The sequence below is a fragment of the Nuphar pumila genome, chromosome 10, assembly GCF_984573655.1.
Source record: "Nuphar pumila chromosome 10, dmNupPumi1.hap1.1, whole genome shotgun sequence".
In the NCBI taxonomy this organism is placed as follows: Eukaryota; Viridiplantae; Streptophyta; class Magnoliopsida; order Nymphaeales; family Nymphaeaceae; genus Nuphar; species Nuphar pumila.
This window is the reverse complement of record NC_143258.1, coordinates 42,660,804-42,683,799: the sequence shown is the minus strand read 5'-3', so window position 1 is coordinate 42,683,799 and position 22,996 is coordinate 42,660,804. Positions and strand designations below refer to the sequence as shown.

Below are 22,996 nucleotides of genomic sequence, written 5' to 3'. Positions count from 1 at the left end.
TGTGTTGTGCTTTATTGCAGCATATTTTTAATTTATCGATCTGTTTAGTAATTCCCTATTCACCCCCTCTAGTGGAATTTCATTAATTATTTATTTAAATATTATAAGTATAGTTTTAATACCATATTGTGGGTTATTTACGCATTCTTTTATGGATCCGGTAATGGATCCGAGGCCCAAATTTAAAAAAAAACACCTGTTATTTTCAAATAAATTTGAATAAATAATTATCAAAAATTGAGGTCATTACAAGAAATCTGAAGAATTCTGCGAACAGGTTCCCCTAATGAATCAAATAAGAAAAAGAGCATAAATAAGATCCATATAATATTTTTGAGGAATACAGTTATAATCAATTCATAAGACAATGAACTATCAATGCAAAAATAAACTAATTATTAAGCATGAGGGAACACGAAATAAGTAACATTGATCACAATTTAATCAATAAGGCAATTAAATGCAAAAGAGATCAACATCATGCAATGATCAACATATAACAACCAAGTGAAGATGTAAACATGCATGAACTAATGCATAACAAGAATATGTGTGATTTATATGCAATGCATGAGCCCCCTTTTATTATCTTTCATTTAAGTTTTTCTCTTTCCATATGCATGTCCTATTAAATGCACACAACTTTAAATTCCTCTTTTTAATTTACCATTGCCCGCAGATACACCAAACGAGTACAGTCCCCGAGGTCAGGTAGGGTTTCCGGAGTAGCTTAACACACAATTTGTATTTTATTACCGGGTTCCAAACTTAGCCCTCGACCGATATTAAGAAACAACATCATCCATCGAAACCTTGGAAAACAACATTCAAAGTCGGGGACACTATGGAAAACAGCATCCACCAGCGCCACTTTATTGGTATACCAAAACAACAACAGTTGTGTCAAAACACACCACCCCCAGGAAAAGTGGCGGACTCTCCCTAAAACTGTGGCCAGGAAAAGAACCTCAATATCAGGTTCATGGGCAACAACAACGCCCACGGAGTTTTTGTATCCTCACGGTTTCCCCCAAACCGCAACATCCAAGATTCTCACACTACAGTAGGGACATCAAGCAGAAAATGAATTACATTGCTCTTTACTTTCTTTTATCTGGTTATTAATTCATCTCTTTTACATTTGCAAATTAACATGTAAAAAATTTAATATCATAAGCTTGCAAAACAACATGCCAAGCTTTTCACAGGACTATAGTACGTAGCAACAAGGAACAGTGCAGTGAAAACCATAATATCACTTCTAATTTGCGCAATGCATCAAAATATCAAAAACAGAGAACAACTTGTCCTCGAGGCTCACCCTGCCCCCCGATGGTCCAATTGGCCACCAATGCCCTCATAAAAAAATCATAAAGGGTATGCCACTTAAGCATTCTTTTCACACGCTTTTCAATGCACATTCATGTGTGCCAACGTATCAATGTCTATGCAACACTAATAGTTATATGCACTCTGATGCACATCCATATATCTCAATTTAACCATATGTATGATCCAACAAGTTCAGTTAAAGCATTGAGAACAGGTTATATGACAACAACCAAGGATGATTACATGTTTAGCTAAGTCATCATAGCACTCGTAACATTTCTGGTGGTAAAGCTTAAAACACAATGTTTCACAATTATATAGCATCACATGATTCCATCTAAAATCGGCATGCCATACACAGGTTCATATTGAATCAAAAATCATAATGGCAATAAAGATTAAAAACACAGTTTTTCTTTTTCTTGTGTAGTGCCCATATACAGCCAGCAAAAGGGTCGGCGACGGTTGGGTTTCAAGGGTTTGTGCAGAAGACTATATTAAAGACTTGGTTTATTCACAGTTAGGATCACCATAGGAAATACATGTATACTTTTGTTTTAACCTGCTTAAACCTGAAATTTCTAAAGTGAACCTATAGTCGCCGATTTTCATTCTTGGATTCACACAGAAGCTGCTTACTAATGCTATTTAACATTATGTAAGAAGAAAATACCCAAGGTACACACATGAGTCTTGGGTTTGGCAATTGAATCATAACTAAAAAAAATCTGTTATGTACTGAACACAGATGAACACTGAAGCGTTCGGTATAAAACAAAAAAAAATCGAACAGACAATGCACTTAACATAGAGATCACAAACTGTTATTGAACTTAATACACCATTTACACATAACAAGTAGTTGTAATTACTTAACCATTAAGATTGTAACATAAAGCCTACAATCAATATTCACCATCATTTTCATCAATTCTAGGCTTCCTGCCCCACCTATACGAATGAGGGACTAACAAATTGATAGTATAGCTGCACCACCAAAATTCCTATCTATATGAGATTCAGACGTTCCTTGGTTGATGCTAATTTCGGAATTAGAGTTTCTATCTGCAATGGTTATTTTTTTTTAAGGCTTTGAGTAGCATGGTTATCATTGTAGTCAAAGTGCTTTCTTAGTTTATCTTCTTTAGTGATTGATTAAGTTTCAGTTTAATAGTAACTCTTCAATGAATCAGTGTGTAACCAATCCAAGTAATTCATCCTGAAAGCCAATATCACAGAATTTCCACCAACCCGCGAATCAGTCCCTTCTATTTTTATAAGAGGGGGTATGAAATTCTATGAATACTATCAAGGTACGAGGACTTTGCTGAAACAGCTAAAAGACATCTGTTTCATCTGAAAAAAAAAAAGATCTATTGTGATTTTGATGATTACCACTGCAAATGGTATTTGTGCAATCTAACAAGAAATATCATCCCACCAAGAATAGCACTATAAAATGTGTAGATGTAAAGCGCTGATTAGCTGCATATTCCTATCTATTTTTTCCTAGAATCAAAATATTCCAGCCACTGACCGATTCAAATACTTGGTTTCTTGTTTTCCTTTTTCCCTTTTGACCGAAAAAGATTTATATTTTTATCATCGTCCCTTATCTATTTTTTTTTTATGCCTAGGTCTCCAATACTGAGTCAAAAATGTCTAGGTCTCCAATGATGCTTCCCTGCAGTGTTTTATTCAAAAAAAAAAATCTATATCCTCAGTTAATACATTTTTTTTTGTGCTTTTTAAGTTTCGGTAATAGAGTTGTTTATTCAGAAGGATCCTGTAAGTGTATATCTTCCTCCATAAGGTCTGAGAGTCGTAGTTCAACAACCCGAAACTCCACCCATCAACGGTCCGAAATCCCCAAAACTGTCGATTTGGGGTTTCCGGCACTTCAAACCCCCAAATCTGCCTCTCTCTAAAGATTTCCCTAAAATATTCCATGGAAAGCAAATTTGCACCCTCTTTCTCACTCGGAATCAAGAGGGGAACCCGTACCTCTTTGGTGAATCTCCGACGATCAGCAGGTTCAATCGTTGCGAGAGAAGGGTCGGTTGAAGTCGTCCCTCGCTGTTGCCGTGGCTGCAGCTTTCCGGCGACCTCCACCTCTCCGATGCACGCCCACACGAGAGAGAGGGAGAGAGAGAGAGACAGGAGAAGAGAGACCGAGTGAAGAGGGCGAACCTCCTCTCCACTCCCCTTTATCGCCCCATCTCCTCCCCTTTTGCCGAGAGGCGCGGGGTTCGGTTACGCCTGCTGTAACCGACCCCCTTCTCCCTTGATGCTCTGCAAGGCACGATTCTTGTAATCGGGCCCCCCTCTTTTAAAGACTACAGCCCGATATCGGGTTTTAAAAACCCGACCGGGTTACGGATCTGGGTCGGGTCCGACCCGGGTCTAAGAGTTTTTTTTTCGTTACTTACTTGCTACGGGGGACGCGACTCGGGTCCGAACCCGGGACCCGGTGCAGATTCGATGGTTATTAGGGTCCGCAAATTTGGACCCACTACCCATTGCGAAGTGGATCCATGGGCTGGGTCCAAATGGATCCAACTGTGGATCCCTTACATTTTTTTATTAATCCTTTTATTATTATTATTATTATTATTATTATTATTATATATATATATATTTCAAATATGATATTATTCACATATGGATCCTGGATCCGAAAGGTGGATCCCAGGCCCATAACACATAAATTATGCAAATTTACGCATAAAAATTTGTGGTTATTACATATGCAGTAGAACAATGATTATAATCATCGAGAATTTTCAGCAAGTTGCTTGACAGTGCACTGTCGCTTGTCTCAACTGAACCTGGTTTAGATGGCGTATTGTTTCAGGTTCCTTTCATCTTCTTCTTTGATACATGTTTCTTTTTTCTTCATAGCTGCCTGCATTCTGGTTGGCTCCTACTCATCTTCCTTTTCAACATCCCTGCACTTACAACTTGCTATCCATCCAACACATTATGACGCTGGCCCCTTGGAGCAACCATGTAATGATGCATAGTAAATATGTAAATAGAATTTGCTTGTGTACAAATGACCCTGTCCTGTACAAATGACAGTAGCCCCTTGAAGCAATGATAGAACTAGTTTGTAGAATTATCAGAATATCATTTTTACATAAAAAATATAATTACAGAAGATATAATTAGAATTAAAATTATGCACTTACATAATTCCTAACAGATCTTTCCAGATACATAATATTTCTTGACACCAAATAGATTAAAAAAACATGCTATTGTCTTCAACATAGCATAGCTAGTGCGATGACACTAGACATCTATCTTCCATCTATATGCGCAAGTGTATGTGTGCAAAATAGACATAAATATCATTAGTATTTCGAAAATATCATAAAAATATATTATAAATTACTGGAAAATATCATGAAAATATGAGATGTACCCTTTTTCTAAATAAAAAAGTATTTTTATTGGTTTCCTTTTGATTATCTTATTAATTCCCTTCTATTCCAGCTTTACATTTTCTATAAAATACTAAAAAATTAGTTTTCTTATATGTTTTTTTCTTCTAAAACTTTTTTTCTCAAATATCCCAAGAAACTGCTTCATGAACATACCCTTGAGATTGATAATTATGACTATGATGTACATGATGCCATTGTTCAAGTAATTGGAAACAGACAGTATACAAACTTGAAACAGCATATGAAGTTCGGGAAGTGTTTTAGATATATGGCATGGAGCTTATTTAGGAAGACAACAAAAAAGGGAAATGTCCAGAAACCCATACTCATGATCAACTCGACAAGTTAGTGTTCCTGCAATTATAGATCTCAGATCTTCATCTTGCAAATCTTTTCGAGAATAACCAAATATTCCCACATTCTGCAGCCATAGTAAAACTTCACAATGTAAGACAAACAAAGGTATGAAGCATCATTTAGGTGAAAAAAAAATTAAAAAAGAAAAAGTGGAGAAAAGAAAGCCTGAAACAGAAGCATCCCTAAACATATCGAGTATTTTCATAGTTAATATGAGGTTGTCCACAAACTCCATTTTGGTTTTTTCAAAGAAAGAAAATAAAGATATCTCTTATGAAGAAAATTTGAGAAGGATCAGTTAAAATTATTATAGACTTTGTGTAAATACATATATATTTAACTATATATACGTGTGTGTACATATACTTTTCATATACTTTGTGTATGATAGTATATTTATATATATATATAGTTAAATATATATGTATATAGGTTTCATTTTGTATTTTTCCTTTTTTTATTTTTTTATTTTTTTTGTATTTTCTTTTTTTATTTCTTTCTTTTGGGGGTTTGACCATGGGTTGACCAGCCGTTGGACAGGCCATTTAGAGCCGTTGGAGCTGGCACAACGGCTGTCCAGCCCCCCTCTTAGTGTATAAATAGGGGATGAATCCCCTTGTTCATTTAAGTTTTTTTGCAAAGCTTTCTTCTTAAATAAATACATTCTTTTTATGCCTTTGTGCACTTGTGATTATTTGTGAGTATTATTTTGTGCCTTTGTGCACATACTTTCCATTGTGATCATCGTGTGTTTATCAAGTCATTTTTTGGGCTTGATCTTTTGAAGATATTTTTACATGGTATCAGAGCTTGGTCTCTAAGAAGCTAGTGTGTGTTGCATTCATTGTGGGTGTTGCCTCGAAAAGCGTACCTACTCATTTTTATGTTTTGGTGTGGAAAGACTTCCTTACAAACTCCTTCCTCTTTGGTGTGTGCTACAAGATAGCTAAAAAAACCCGTTATGGTGTGTATTCGATCGTGAAGATTCATTTGTCTGTCTAAAAGCTCTTCTATGGTGGAAAAGAATTCACATTTCTCTCTTGGATTCAAGCAAGAGCTTAAACCTATGTCACACGGACTCGGCTAAGGAGGTGCCGCACCCGAGTCGACACGCCTCGACACGGGTGCGGACTCGGGTGCGGCTTCGGACTCGGCCCGGACTCGGTCAACGCCGAGTCGGACTCGGTCAACGCCGAGTCGGACTCGGTCAACGCCGAGTCGGACTCGGTCAACGAGTCCAGGCCGAGTCCGTCCACATTTTGGACTCGGTCAACTTTGACCGAGTCCAAAAATGTCCTTAAAAAACCAATTTTTTATATTTTTTATTTAAAAATATATATAAAAAAAGGCACAGTGCAGACTGTGACTGTGCTGCGTGACTGTGATTGTGCACAGTCTGTGCAGTGTGCACAGTGCTGTGCCTGTGCACAGTGCACAGTGTTGTGCCTGTGCACAGTCTGTGCCTGTGCACAGTGCACAGTCTGTGCCTGTGCACAGTGCACAGTGTTGTGCCTGTGCACAGTTTGTGCCTGTGCACAGTGCACAGTGCTGTGCCTGTGCTGTCAGCTGTGGCATTTTAAAAATAAAATAAAATTATATATATATATATATATATTTTTTTTTTTTTTTTTTTTTTGCCGAGTCCCCGTGTCCAAAAATTTTAAAATTGTGCCGCACCCGTGTCGCAACCGCACCTGCACCCGCACCAGCACCCATGTGACATAGGCTTAAACTATTATGTTTGGACCGGAAATATGAAAACTCATATCAAGGGAAAAGGGCTTTGAGGATACATCAAAAGTACGATTTCGAAACCCGAGCCTAAAATTACCATAGTTGAAAAAGGAGAAATAAAAGTTCTTGAAGGAGAGGAAAGAGTGAAAGCTTTTGAAGAATACAATAAGAAATATGAAGAATGGAAAATAAAAAATTATAAAATTCTTTCATGGATTTTCTCTACGGTTGAGACTAGGATTAATGCCAATATTTTAAAATTCAAGAAGGCATCTCAAGTTTGGGAATATCTTGAGAGGATGTATACCTCGAAAAATTTTCTCATAAATACTATCTTCAAAAAAGGGCTTTAACTCTTCAATAAGAAGAAATGACTATTAGAGAATTTGCCGAATTATCATCTATTTGGGATGAACTCGCTCTTCTTAGATCAAAGTGGAGTGGAGAAGCTATTAAGCTACGACAAAAACAATTAGAAGAAGATCATTTTTTCAATTTCTTGAATGGGTTTAGACCCGAATTTGAGCAAATAAGATCTTTCCTTTTATCTTCTTTCACTTCTCCACCTCTAGAAGATATTCTGACTAAGCTAAGTGGGGAAGAAACTCGAATAGGAATGAGTAAATCCAATCAAAGTGTTTTAGTTATGACTTCAACCAAGGATGAGAATGAAGGATCCTATGCCGTTTCTAGACCGAAAAGTAATTTGAAAACCTACAAGCCTCCTCACTTCAACAAATGTCAAAATCAAAATCAAGGAGTAAGGGAAGAAGGTGGTCAAAGCGGAAGATGTAACAAAGGAAGAGAATATGAAAAAAATATTTGTTATTTTTGCAAAGAACCAAAACATATTAAACCGGTTTGTCCAAAGTGGAAGAAGAAGGTGGCCATGTCAACCACACAAGGAGGAGAGTCTATCTACTTCCAACATTAGAGCATTGTCAAGTCACGGAGGCCCTTCAACCCCTCCTCAAAGGATCAATTTCTGGTGCCGTCATATCAACTTCTTCTCCTCCCGATAAGACTCCTTGGCTTTTAGATTTGGGTGCCTCTTTTTATATGATTCCAAATATTTTTGCACTTTCCGAATACACAAAATATATCACCTTCTTTTGTTTCAACCGCGAATGGCGCTTCGCTTAGAATCAAAGAATTTGAAAATTTTGAAATACAAGATTTTTTTATTCCCAAAGTTAAATTTATACCAAAACTAAATTTAAACTTGCTTTCGGTCTCTCAACTCTAGGACCATGGGTGTGATGTTAAGTTCTCATCAAATAAATATTGGGTACAAGATTGTAGGTCCGAGAAGTTGATTGGGGAAGACTCTAAGAAAGGAGATCTATACTAGATGGAGTTTCTACAAGTTCCAAAACATTCTTTGGCATCCCAATGTCATCAAGCTTTCCTATTTATATTTTGTAAAAGATCTTTATAAAAGTGACTTCACTTGTAATTATTGTATTCTTGGAAAAATGAAAAGTTTGTTTTTTGAACAAAGATCTATGTTCACAACCAAACCATTTGAACTTGTGCATTCAGATGTATGGAGACCGACACCTGTCGTATCTAAAGGAGGATTTGCATATTATATTATTTTTATTGATGATTACTCTAGATATTGTTGGATATACTTCCTTAAGCATAAACATGAGGTTTTTGCACCCTTTAAGACCTATCATATATTAATTAAAAATCAATTTAATGATAATTTAAAAATTCTTAGAATCGACTCCGGAGGTGAATACCTTTCAAATGAATTTAAAAATTATCTTGAAATTAATGAAATTGTTCATCAAAAATCTTGTCCCAAAATATCTCAACAAAATGGTCTAGCCGAAAGAAAACATAGACATATAATTGAAACCACTAGAACTTTGCTTATTTCTCAAAATATTCCTAAAAGATTTTGGGCCGAGGCAACTCTTGCATCTGTTTATCTTATAAATCGTTTTCCTTTAAAAAAATTAAATAAGATCTCGCCTTTTGAAATTCTATATAAAAAAGAACCCAACTACAATAGATTGAGAGTTTTTGGATGCAAATGTTTTGTTCTTACCGATAAAAATGATAAACTTTCACCAAAAGTTATATCATGTGCATTTCTTGGATATTCTGAAACACAAAAAGGTTTTAGATGCTATAATATTAAAAATGATAAATTGTATGTTTCTAGAAACGTAATGTTTTTGGAAAAATGTTAGTGGCACTGAAGAATGTGAATCTCATTTGAGTTATCTAGAAATGATGATGTTTCTAGTGATGATGAAATACTATATAAAAATGATAATATGCTCTTAGTAATGATGAAAATATAGAAGAGAATAACAACTCTCATTATCAATCTTTTGAACAACCTACCGAAGTAGGAGCATCTATTGACCCTATTACCTATACACATAGAGATAGGGATACTTTTAAAAGTGCGATTGAGAAATATAGTCAAACTAATAAGCCTACCTCTATGAATAACCCAAATTCTCGTAGGTTCGAAAGAGCTAGAAGAATTCCTACTAGATTTATATCCTATGAATCCTTTTCATCTTAACATAGAGCTTGCCTTAGTGCCATTCATTTATATGTGGAACTTAAAAACTTTGAAGAAGCACAAAAAATTGTAGAGTGGAGGGAAGCCATAGATAATGAACTTAGAGCTCTTAGAAAGGCTAAAACTTGAAATTTTCAAGATCTACCTAGTGGAAAGAAGACAATATAATGTAGGTGGGCTTTTAAGGTCAAGACTAAAAGTGATGGATCTCTTGAAAGGTATAAAGCACGTTTAGTTGCTAAAGAGTATAGTCAAGAATATGGAATAGACTACGATGAAACTTTTGTTCGTGTTGCACATATGGTCACTGTTAGGTGTCTTGTTACTATTGACTCCATTAAAAAATGAAGCATATATCAAATGGATGTTAAAAATGTCTTTCTAAATGGTGACATAAATGAAGAAGTCTATATGGATGTTCTTCTAGGTATGGATGTTCCTAAAGGTAAAGTTCTTCGTCTGCGGAAAGCTCTTTATGGTTTAAAAAAAAACTCCCAAGGCTTGGTATGATCGGTTTAATAGCTTAATGATAGAGAATGACTTTACTTTATGTTATAGTGACACTTCCTTGTTTGTCAAGAAATCCAATGCAGGAATCGTGATTTTATTATTATATGTTGATGATATGCTAATTACAGGTGACAATGCTAAAGGGATTAAAAGTATCAAGTCTATTTTAAAAGAAAATTTTAAAATGTCAAACTTAGAATTTTTGACATACTTTTTAGGTATAGAAGTTGCTTACTCTCACAGAGGTTATTTCTTATCTCAAACTAAACTTGCATCTGAGATTATTGACAGGTCAGGAATTATAGACGATAAAATTTGTGAAACCCCTGAAGTGGTAGGAACCAAGTTGAAGATCGATGATGGTGTCCTTCTAAAAGATCTCACTCCATACAGACAACTTGTTGGATCTTTGATGTATCTTAGTGAAACGACCCCAACTCATACCCCTTGAAAATGTGGATTTTTTTTTTAAACAAATGTGGAAACAATCCTAGAGACTTGAGGGGCCTTACAGTTGAAACACAACCACCACCATAAGGGATTTTATACTCATCTTTCATACCAAACCATGATCAAACCAAACTTCATTTATTCAAATGTAAAGAGTCTGAGACATAAGTAAATAAAAGTAAAGAAAGCAAAAGAAAGACAAAAGGAAAGAGTCACGTCGTCCAAAGAATCTGTCATGTAGTCGTGTGGTCCCCTCGTGACTCTTCTCAGAAGCAGATCACCCTACTAGGCATCTGAGGCTGCAAAAAACACAAAAAGTAGGGTGTCAGAATCCAAAGAATCCTACGTACAGGTCCCTCTAATGAATCAAATAAGTAAAAAGAATATAAATAAGATTCATGCAATACTTTAGAGGGACATAAATATATCTCATTCATAATTCAAATAATCATTCATGCAATAGAAAACATTTATTAAACATGAGGGAGGATTTAATAAATAACAACAATCACAGTTTAAGCATTAAAGACATTTAACATGCATTAAGAAACATTACACATTCTTCAATATATCACAATTAAGGGAACAAGTAAATATGCATAATCTAATGTATAGCAGGAATATGCATGATTTCTATACAATGCATAAATAATTTATTATCTTAAATCAAATTCTCTTTCATATGCATGTCCCTATTAGGATGCACACACATTTAAGTTCCTCTTTTTAAGTACCATTGCTCGCGGATACTCAAAACGAGTAAAATCCTAGGGTTCTCAGGGTAACTTAGCACATAATTTGTATTTTATTACTAGGTTCCAAACTTAGCCCTCTACTGATACAAGAAAACAACACCATCTATCGAAACATTAAAAAACAACATCTAATGTCGGGACACCAGGGACATCAGCATTCACAAGTGCCACTTTTCTTGGTATATCAGAGCACCAGTTGTGTCTACACACCACCCTCAAGCAAAGTGACAGACTCTCCTTAAAACTGTGACTAGGAGAAGAACCTCAATATCAAGTTTAGGAGCAACAACAATGCACACGGAGTTTTAGTATCCTCACAGTTTCTCCAAAACCACAATATCCAAGATTTCCACACTAAAGAAGGGACATCAATAAAACATAAATTACATTGTTCTTTACTTTCTTTTATCTTGTTATAAATTCATCTCTTTTACATTTGCAAATCAACATGCAAAATTAATAACATAAGCTTGCAAATCAACATGCCAAGCTCTTCACGGGACCACAACCCGTGGCAACATGGAACACTGCAATAAAAACAATAATATCTCATTTGATTTTTGTAATGCATAGAACAACTAAAACAAAGAGCAACACATGCTCAAGGCTCACACAGCCCAGATGACCCATTTGATCATCGATGCATTCATATGCAAAAATCATCAATCACATTCCAATATGTATTCCTTTTAAATTCTTCTCAATGCACATTCATTTATGCCAACTTAAGCATGTGCATGAAACAAAAATATTTATGTGCATGAGTTCACAACTTCAATTTAAATTTCATGCTTTCATTTTATACACAAGTTCATATCCCATGCATACTTTCATTTAGTCCATGCAGTCATGTGATTGCATACTTTATCTTACATGTTCACGTGACATACAGGCTTTCATGCAAATTTCACATTCTTGACTAGCATGGGAACATTCAAGTCAAGGTGCACGTGCCTATACATCGAATTAGTGTACACATGCATAGGATGCTACATTGTTTTGATTGAGCATGATATAACCTATGTCACATGGGTGCGGGTGCGGGCGCGGGTGCGGGTACGAGGATTCGGCACTTTCAAAAAAGCCGGGTGCGGGGGTGCGGCAGGGGCAAAAATGTAAAAATATATAAATATATATATAAGAGAGAAAATCCTTTACGAAAAAAGGTTTTGAAAAGCAGCTGACAGGAGCTGTCAACAGCTGGCAGCTCCTGTCAGGAGCTGACAGCAGAGTCAGCAGCTGACAGCAGAATTTTTTTTAAAAAAAATTTCGCAGCTCAGCAGCTGACAGAAGCTGTTGTCTCAGCTGTCAGCAGATTTTTTTTTTAAAAAAAAATCGCAGCTCAGCAGCTGTCAACAGCTGACAGAAGCTGTTGTCTCAGCTGTCAGCAGTAATTTTTTTTAAAAATTTCGCAGCCCATTTCAAAGGGCAAATTTTTTTAAATAAAAAAATCCAAAAAAGAAAATGGACCTAAATGATCCTGGGTGCGGTCAACGCACCCAGGATCGGGTTGACCGCACCCGGTGCCGCACCCGCTCCCGCGTCGAGTCGCGTCGACGCGGGTGCGGCACCCTGCTAGCCGAATCCCTGTGACATAGGATATAACAAACACAAGAAAATGAACCCATGGTATTTTTACATAGCAAATTCTGGAAATTTATAAGGACAATTGGAATTTACATATGCTAATCTAACCCTTATTTATGTGTACATTGCACATCAGGTCACATAAAAAGAAAACTGTATGTGTTCTCAGCACTTGCTTGGAAGACACATACTTGCCACACCAAAAAAATTTAATGTACCCACACATAATTAGAATCCCCTTTTCTTTTTCTTTTTCTTTTTCTTTTCTTTTTTATAAACACGTGACCCAGCCGACCTAGTCGGCTGGGTCTAGCACACCGCCAGACCCACCCAGCCTACTCAGTCGGCTGGGTCAGGTACTCAGCCCAGCCGGTCGGCTGGGTCTAGCACACCGCCAGACCCACCCAGCCGACTCAGTCGGCTGGGTCAGGTACTCAGCACAGCCGACCCAGTCGGCTGGGGCTGACTGCCCCATGGCTCAGCCGACTAGGGTCGGCTGGGCCCTATCATAAAAAAATTTATTAAACTCTTTTTTTTTTCTCAAACATGCCCAGCTGATTACTCAGCTGGGCTCAGCTGCCCGCAAGGCTCGGCCTGTCAGGCCAGCCGAACTGGGTTTGGCTGGTCTGGCAGCCAGCCAAAAAAAATAGGAATACTTATAAAAAAAAATCTTCTTTTAAGACTGCCCAGGCTGAGTGGCCGGTCTGGCAGTGACTGCCAGACCTGCCAGCCGAATGGCTGGTCTGGAAGGTCTGCCAGGCCTGCACCAAACCTGCCAGAAGGCTGGCCTGGCAGGGCCGAGTCCTGCCCCAACCGAGCCCAGCTCGGTTGGGCTGCCAGGCATACACTGCAGCCTTCAGTTTCCCTTTTTTTTTTCTTCAAAGAATTACATTTCAGATCATGGGCTCAGATTATACCAGAATGTGGGGGGTCTGTTCAGAATTCGTGACATAGCCTAATCATGTGCCAGGCCACTTTTGAACTTTTCACAGGCATCGGATTAAGTACAACCAGCCCCCCGACCAGCACTAGTTTGGATTCCAAATCCAATGATTTGTATATGGTCACTCTAAAATGACTGATTGACTTATGTGTTCTATTAGATTTTTATATGATCAAAGAATGTATATACAGTAACACAAGTTTGTTTAGCACATGATGTTCGTTTTAACATGAACTTAAACATACTCAGAAATAAATTGAATAACACTTCCACCATATACTCACATATATGCATTTCCAACACAGATTTCGAAAGAGACGAAAAGAAATCCATTCGTTTTAACCATGGATCTTAGGACAACCATTCAGATTTTTCTCTTTCTCCTTGGCTTTGCCAAAATATTGCATGGGATACGAATCTATGCTCCCTTTCTTATTCGAAATCAAAAGAGAAACCCGTACCTCAGAATCCAACGCTTGGGGGAAAGCCCAGGGATGCCGACGATGAGGAACGGCTCAAGCGGGGGTCGTCGGGGTGTCTGCCGAACACAGGGAGGAGAAGGTGAGGTGACTGATGTGCTTGGGGTCGTCGATCGAGCTACTAGAGCAAAAGGAAGAGGCACGGCGACTGAGACAGGGGACGAACCCCTGTCTGCCGCGAAGGAGGGGTCGGGGTAAAACCCCTGCCAGAACAATAGTGGCCTCCATGTGGCAGAGGGGTTCAATCCCGGTCCTCCAGCATGACGTGGGCCCCTGCTTACCACATGGGATACCACTCGGTGGCACAGAGAGGGGGAAGAAGATAGAGGTGGAGAGAGAGAGAGAGAGCGGCTTACCTGCGAGGTCACCGACGATGTTGATCGAAACAAGAGGGAGGATGTCGCAGTGAAAAGAAAGTCGCTTCCACCGGCCTCGGCTGCTCCGGCGCCGTGAAGGGGTTTAAGAGGGAGAGGAACAGGGAGAGAAGGAGAATGAGGTCGACAGAGAGAGTGGGAGGAAGGGATTTGGGGACCCCCTCTTGTAGGAGGATGCCCGAAAAGGGAGGAACTCTCCCTGGCGGCTGCGCTTCGCCCCCCTCACCATCGCTTTGGGTTCTCATCTGTGTTAGGGTTCATTAGAACCCTAACACCCGATTTATCAGGCAAGCCTCTATCGACTTCTTAAACAACAACCTTTTTTTTTTCACGGAGCACGGCCTGGGTTCGAACCCGAGACCCGGAAACCAACCTCTAGTTGGGTCTGTGCCTCACTCATACGATGTGGATCCACAAGTTGGATCTGAATGGATCCAACAGTGGATCCTTGAGTTATATATATATATATATATATCCTATGTTTATTATTATTATTTATATATATAATAATAATAATAATATTTATTTATTTATTTTTCTTTTCTAATAGGTTTACATGACACTATACGTACATACCCTTTTATGGATCCTGGATCCGAAATACGGATCCCAGGCCCATTTTGCATATTTCGCATTATTTTATTTTATAAACAAAAGTAATTAGCAAAAAATTACGATTATTACACTTAGTATCACTAGACCTGATATTTCACATGTTGTAAATGTTGTAAGTCAATTCCAACATGCTCATACATAAGTTCATATGAGTGCAATTCTTCAAATAATCAGATATATAAAGAGAACCATAAATAAGGGAGTATTTTTATCTTCATCTTTTTGAGTTGAATCTAATTGCTTATACGAACTTTGATTGAGGAGGTGATCCAAATAACTGTCACTCCACCACTGGCTTTTGTGTATTCTTAGGTGAATTATTAATTTCTTGGAGATGCAAGAAGCAACAAAAAGTGTCTCTATCATCTACTGAGGCCGGATACAGAGCAATGGCAACTACAACTATGGAGATTGTTTGGATTCACCAGTTGTTGTAAGATATGGGGTTTCATGTTCAAGGACCCACAAAGTTGTGTTGTAATAACAAGAGTGCAATATATATTGCTAAGAATCACATTTTTCATGAGCGCACGAAGCATATCGAGATAGACTGCCATTATGTTAGAGAGAAATATCTGAAGAAAGTTATAGATCTACCTTATGTAACTTCAGAATATCAATTGGTTGACTTTCTCCTAAATTCAATTTTCTTTTTGGCAAACTTTCGGTCATTGCATCGTAAGTTTGAGGGGGGGTGTTAAAATTATTATAAACTGTGTAAATACATATATATTTAACTATATATATTTATATACATATATATATATATGTGTGTGTAGATATACTTTTCATATACTTTGTGTATGATAGTATATATATATCAGAGTTGCCAGTCGAGGAAGCGGGAGCGGGAAGCGATACGGGAAGCGGAAGCGGGAAGCGAGGCACTTTCAAAAATTTAGGAAGCGGGAAGCGTAGGACCACTTAGGAGCGAACCGGGAAGCGTCTCGGAAGCGACATAAGAAGCGTCTCGGAAGCGACATAGGAAGCGAACCGGAAGCGACCTAAGAAGCTACAAATTTCTAAATTGTAAATTATAAGCTACACTGTTCTAAACTCTAAGTCTAACCTTAAAATTAACATAATCCACTACTTCACTTCATCATGCAAGATTCAAAATAAAAGTATACCAAAAAAATATTATAAGACCATGACAAAAAAGTAACATAAAAGTTTTTAAGTTGGACAACTCCAACTACATCATAAAAAAAAAATAATAATTCAAGAGTTCATTAATCTGTCATCTTTCTCTTCCCCTTCAAGTCAGCAATAGATCGCGAACTTTCTGCATCATCACGTGCATCTTGTCCTCCACGACCATGTCTTCTGCTCCTTCCTTCATTTCCTATAATGAATACGTTAAAAAGTTAAAATGTTCAAAAACCATAATTTAAAATATAAAAAACACAATATCAACATACCTTGCCTAGGTCTCCGGCTAAAGAAACGATCAATCCGACCATGAGGAACTGATGGTCGCTCTTGTATATCTGCAGTTCTACTAGCTCTGATGGATTGATTTGTATCCTCTTAAACTTCATTTGTACGTATAATTATTGGAGGTAATGGAGCTCTTGGTTGTGCATCTTTATGTTTGGATTTGGAAATAGTGCTTGATTGTTGTGCACTATCATCCAAATCTCTCCATCGCATATCCTCTAATCTCAACGTATTTTCTTCTACAATAGGAAGTTCTGGATTGATATCCCATTTTCGACTAGGCCCTTCTTTATAGCGATTGTTGCACCTTTTATAACAAGAATATAAAATATGAATGCTAATAAACAATCAATGATAAAAAAGAGAAAAAAAATACCAAAACAAAAGTATAACACAGTTTAATTATACATGTCAATCAATCGAAGATTGGAATGAATATACACTAAGGTATCAGCACGATCTTCATTGAGCCTATTTCTTTTAACATTGTGAATGTAACTATAGGTGCTCCACACTCTTTCTGCAGAAGATGTGCTAATAGGTTGAGATAAAACCTTAATGGCTAATGCTCTCAACTCCGGTGTATCACCACCATAAAAACGCCACCAATTAAGCACTGACATTGTAGGATTCAGTGCATCTATTCGTGCTGCATTTCGGCTAAATCTTCCACTTCTTGATGCAAAAGCCACAAGTTGTGACCTATAAAGTGTAGATAACTCTTCATTTCCAAAAGATATGACTTCAAGCGCAAGTATTGCACCGTCTAAGATATCATTATCCTTTTCTGCAAAAAAAAATGTTTAGTAACTATAACAAGAGAAATGCAAATGAAATAATAAAATAATTAAATCATTTAACTTTAAACTTTATTAAATAGATAGAATTAAATTTTTACCAGGAGAAACTCATTTGACCCCTCCTGCTGCTGGGATTTTGAGATACTCTGACTCGTAATATTTTGGAGTAAGCATGTGGGCTAGACTATGGAGAGGCACATTCATTCTGTCCCATCTATTTGAGACAATCTTATGAATCTTTTCATATAAATCTGGTTGTCCTTTTAGATTGTCTTTGATTTCCCCCAACATGTTGTTCATGCCTTCATACACTTCACCAATTATAGGGCCTTCCTGATCACAAAATTTAATCATCTTATAGATGGGTTTTGTAATCAATAATGTTAAACGTACAGAATCCCAATATTCTTTATCAAGAACAGTTGTTTCTGTTGTAACAGCCCTTTTTTTCATAATTTCATCCGTGCATGATTGCTTCCAATCACTCCATCTATCTGAAATTACTGTGAGCCTTAAGCTCTCCCTCACATCAAGCAAGCGTTTCAAAGTAGTATAATGTGAAGCAAACCTTGTTTTTGCAATCTTTATTAATTCTAATTTTTCATTGCTTCTAAAGATTGCTAGTGCTTTTGAATGATTTGTGATATACTTCACAATTTCTTTACTCTGCAAATATGTTTCTCCCAACCAATGAAACTCATGTGCCAAATCCTTGAAGATCAAATTAAGTGTGTGCACAACACAAGGTGACCAAAAAATATACTTGTACGTTTGTTTTAATTCTTCACCTGCTAACTTGCAATTTGCTGCATTGTCTGTAATCACTTGCACTACATTAGAAGGCCCCACAAGTTTAAATCCCGTCTTCAAAAACTCGGCAATGTTTGCAGCTGACTGTTGCACATTAGAAAAATTGTTTGCATATAAGAACATCGAGCCAAAACAGTTTGAGGCAAGTATATTTATCAAGTGTTTGTTCTTGATATTTGTCCAACCGTCTGAGACAATGGAAACTCCAAACTCCTCAAACTTTTCTCGAAATTCATTTAACTCCCTGTGAACACACTCTTTCTCACTGCCAAGCAATGTTGTTCGCGCTTTTTCATATGATGGGGGTTTATATCCGGGCACTTTACTAACTGCAGATATCATCTCTTCCCAATATGGTGATCGAAGCACATTGAAAGGTATGCCATTTGCACACAAAAATCTGATAATTTTGTGATCTACATTATCTCTTTCTACCTTTTTAAAGGTATCACGAATATCAATTGTTTTTCGGCTTCCACTAGATGATGTAGTCATACTAATAGGCTTCTTCGGAATATCAATTCTTGATCTCCTCAACTCAAATGCACTTGATGAAACCTCCACTCGACGAACTTGCCTCTTAATTTTTTTTGCCAATTCTGCATTTTTTGCAACTTTAGGGCAAAAGGCAATCCCAACACTTTGTCCCTTTGGAGATCCCATGAGATGTGCAAAAACTCGAGTATATGACCCATGATAAATATTTTTGCAGTGCCTGCACATAAAAACTTGGGTTCCACCTTGCTTTCCTTGCCCACTCTTCTTTTGTTTCAATACATGGCGCCATAGCACTGTTGTTTTATGCATGCTAGGTGGTTCATCATCTTGGTCATCTTCAGAATAATAGTCATCCAAGTCATATTCTTCTTCATCTTCCTCATCAAAACAATTTTCGTCTCGGTCCTCAAACTGATATGGACAAGCAGAAGACCTCTTCTTGCCCTTCCCAACACCACTAGATGATTCATGCTCCAAATTGTACAAAGAATCGTCATCGTCATCAGAATTATCGTGATCATAGCTTGAGATGGTCATTAATGAAGCAAAGAACATGCAAATATATCTGCATCATAAAAGTATTAGAATCAACCTAAAACATTTAAAAAAGCTATTATTAACAGTAAATAATGGAGAGTGAAGAACACAAAGCATGGGGATGTAAACAAAAGACTAAGCTAAAAAAGGGGGGGAAATTACGTGCAATCTGACTATCACTGAACTAAATACTCAAACAGGCACTTCAAGTTCTAATAAGAAACAAGCAACATAAATAACTGAGAATATAGAGAGAGAGAATAGTTTGATTGAACTGCTAAATCAGATCAAGAACATATAAATCCAGTTTTCTTTCAGGACTCCACTAAAGTTCAATACCCGACTCATTGGGAAATTCTCCAAGTACCCATCAACTTAATTTTGCACAAATGGAGAACATTAAAGTGCTACCAGCCTTGGCAAACATTGATCTCTGAGACAATAGACTTAGAACTGAGGTTCTAAATCATTACGGTTATCTTCTTCATGATAATGTTCATTTACTATTTGTACCAGCTCACATCCTCTAGCAGCTCTCAGCCTCTCACTGTACATCGGACTGAAGAAATAGCTTTTAAAATGTGGGAACAGCACACTCAAATGCTCTCCAATAAAACAATAATATTGCATATTATACCTATTATACACCAATTAGCAAAAAAATTATTCATCAGTGTAGAATAGTTAAGATCATTAAAACCATCAACAATATCATGTTATCTCTAATGATACTTCCACCCCATCCGGTGCACTGATTTTCTTTGCCAACTGATGAAGTATAAAATGAACTTCCACATACACTATCACCATCATATCATAAACAACTGAAGAGTTAAATAAGAAGCTACAGCACATAATGGCCAATGCAAATTAACAATCCAGCTATATCAGAAAAGTTTTGTGACGAATGCATACCATCTGTTTAGATAAGAAGTTAATATTACATTGCTTACGCTATCAATAGACTAGTATCATGGAGACAATAAAAAACAACCCACTGCTTCATGCAGAATGAATAAAAAAAACGGCTGCGATAATGAATCAGAAACTAAAAAAACTGCAAACAAACCCTTGATCTACAAGAACAAAAAAACCCTTGATATACACCCTGAAAAAAAAAACCCTGCGATAGATCTACACCGAGAAAGAAAAAACCCTTGATCACTTTCCCCAAAACTACCCTATTGGATCCCACTGGTGTTGCTGACTGGAGGGGAGCTCGCACGACAGAGAGATAGAGAGAGTGACAGAGCGTGAGAGAAGGGGATAGCGTACCTGAAGGTGAACATCTTCATCTTCGGAAGTCGGTGGAGGCCACCGGAATTTTTTGAGGTCGCCGGAACTCGGAGCTCGCCGAAAACTCGAGAGAGAGAGAGAGAGGAGTCGGAACGCGTGAAAAAACAAAACCCTAAGCCCCTTTTGATTTTATTTTTTCACGGGTTTTATAAAATACCCATTTTAACCTCGGTAAAAAATATATTCATGTGTAAAAAAAAAAATTAAGGGCAAACTCGACCTTTCCATAATAGCGTCCCCCTTTAAAGGGGTACACGTACCCCTTTAAAGGGGTACACGTACCCCTTTAAAGGGGTACGCGTACCCCTTTAAAGAGGTACGCGCTTCCCTTTAAAGGGGGACGCGCTTCCCTTTAAAGGGGGACGCGCTTCCTCAATTGAACCTGCGCTTCCCCTCGCGTTTCGGAAGCGCTGCGTTTCGCGCTTCCGAAACGCGTCCCGGGGAAGCGCGCTTCCCCTATTCTATAGGCGTTTCCTGTAACTCTGATATATATAGTTAAACATATATGTATATAGGTTTCATTTTGTATTTTTCCTTTTTTTATTTTTATTTTCTTTTTTTCTTTTCTTTTTTTATTTCCTTCTTTTTGGGGTTTGACCATGGGTTGATCGGCTGTTGGACTGGCCCCAAGAGCTGGCCCAACGGCTGGCCAGCACCCCCCTTAGTGTATAAATAGGGGATGAATTCCCTTGTTCATTTAAGCTTTTTTGCAAAGCTTTCTTCTTAAATAAATACATTATTTATATGCCTTTGTGCATTTGTGATTATTTGTGAGTATTATTTTGTGCCTTTGTGCACATACTTTCCATTGTGATCATCGTGTGTTTATCAAGTCATTTTTTGGACTTTATCTTTTGAAGATATTTTTACAGGATCACTATGGACACTAGTAAATTGATGAGAACCCCGATGAGGATCAACACAAGAGAAACAGGATTTAACCACATGATCTTTTTGTTCGAGCATGTGTTTCAACTATTAAACTCCAATATCAGTCACTGGTTCAGTTCATAATATTTTGAGTCGACTTATGCTTTGCCAAGGGCCTTTATTGTGTAATTAAATTTTATTTGTTTGAGATTTGCTGAAGCCTTTTGAAATTTTCTAGGTCGAGCTTGATACATAGCCCAGCTAAAATTTATATGCATATGTTAGGGGTTAAACATTAAGAAGCTGTTATGATGATGACACTTTGATTAAGAAGCTGTTCTGTTCTTCCTTTCAATAATACCTCCAACTTGTGATGCATGAGAAACAAAAAATATGTCGTCCAGAGCAATCCCTTCATGTGATGCCCAAGAGAACATTCGAGTGACTTCAAGGTAAGTCTCTCTTTCTCCCCTACAGTGTTCTCTCCTTATTTTTTTCATGAATTTTGTCTTGCAAATTATACATGGGTAAGAACCACAGAGTTGTTCAAAACATAATGATATCAAAAGAAGGTGGCTATGTAACATAATCTGTTTCCACAATTAAATTTAGGATGTATTTTGTTATCTTCAATTTTCATTTTCTTACAAATTTCGATCCAAATGAATGTGTTTAGTTTTGTCATGATGTATTGGATTCATAGCAGACAACTTGATTGTTACAATATAGTAAAAATTGTGATTAGTCTGATGCAATTTTATGAAAATATTTTTTAATCCATTAAAATTTATTAGTTACAGCAATCATTACATGTATCCACCTTTAGTTTGTTTTTACTGTACCATGACATGATATTATGCTCAAGAAAAACACAATAACCTATAGATTATCTTTGAACAAAGGAGACTCCAGCTCAATCAGGATTACAAAAGATTATTTTTATGGACGATTCATGTGCAATTTTTGGACCATCTTTATAAAACAAGCCATTCGCTTCTCTAGATTAGGCAGCATATCATGATCTTTTAAATCAGGGAACAAGCAAAAGTGGTTTGAACAGGCTTATACTGAATAACACATGCCTAGGTCAACATCATATTTAAGTCAATTAAACTAAAACACTCTTCCTTGATAACCACTTCATTCCCAAGGAAGTATTGAAGTTGGCCTAAATTTATCGTGCAGAAAAATTCTTGAGCTGAGCTATTTTATGTTCAATGCTTTCTGTGATGAAAATACCATCTATATATAAATGTATTAATCCTATATGAGTTCACGTTTTAGAACAATGAATAGTTTGCTTGGCTTCTTTGGAAACAAAAATTTTAATTGCATGGCTGGAGCGACTTCAAGGCAAATCTGTCTTGCTATATATATATAACCAGCAGCATACCTCTAAAATATTCATGTGAATATGCACCCAAGGGAGATTCCAGATGTGTGGGTGCCCCTGAACATTTTTATATATTTATGGTATATATGCTAATTTACTATCATTCCCATGATACATCACAAATGTCTTGAACAGGTTTCATAAAGATACTACAAACTTGCCACTGCTAGCACATTGGATACCACCACTAATACATGGAATGAACTATGATAAATCTCT

General features: G+C 37.1%; 1 protein-coding gene across 2 annotated transcripts in view; it reads right to left on the bottom strand.

The window, feature by feature from the left end:
* The window catches only part of LOC149826752 (inactive glucose-6-phosphate 1-dehydrogenase 4, chloroplastic-like), a 107,850-nt gene that overhangs the window by 51,108 nt on the left and 33,746 nt on the right, over nucleotides 1-22,996 (bottom strand). For both annotated transcript variants that reach the window (XM_090018961.1, XM_090018962.1), the window contains exon 4: nucleotides 5,108-5,202. In XM_090018961.1, the coding sequence (XP_089875087.1) occupies nucleotides 5,108-5,202 (95 nt within the window). The remainder of the gene's footprint in view (nucleotides 1-5,107; nucleotides 5,203-22,996) is intronic.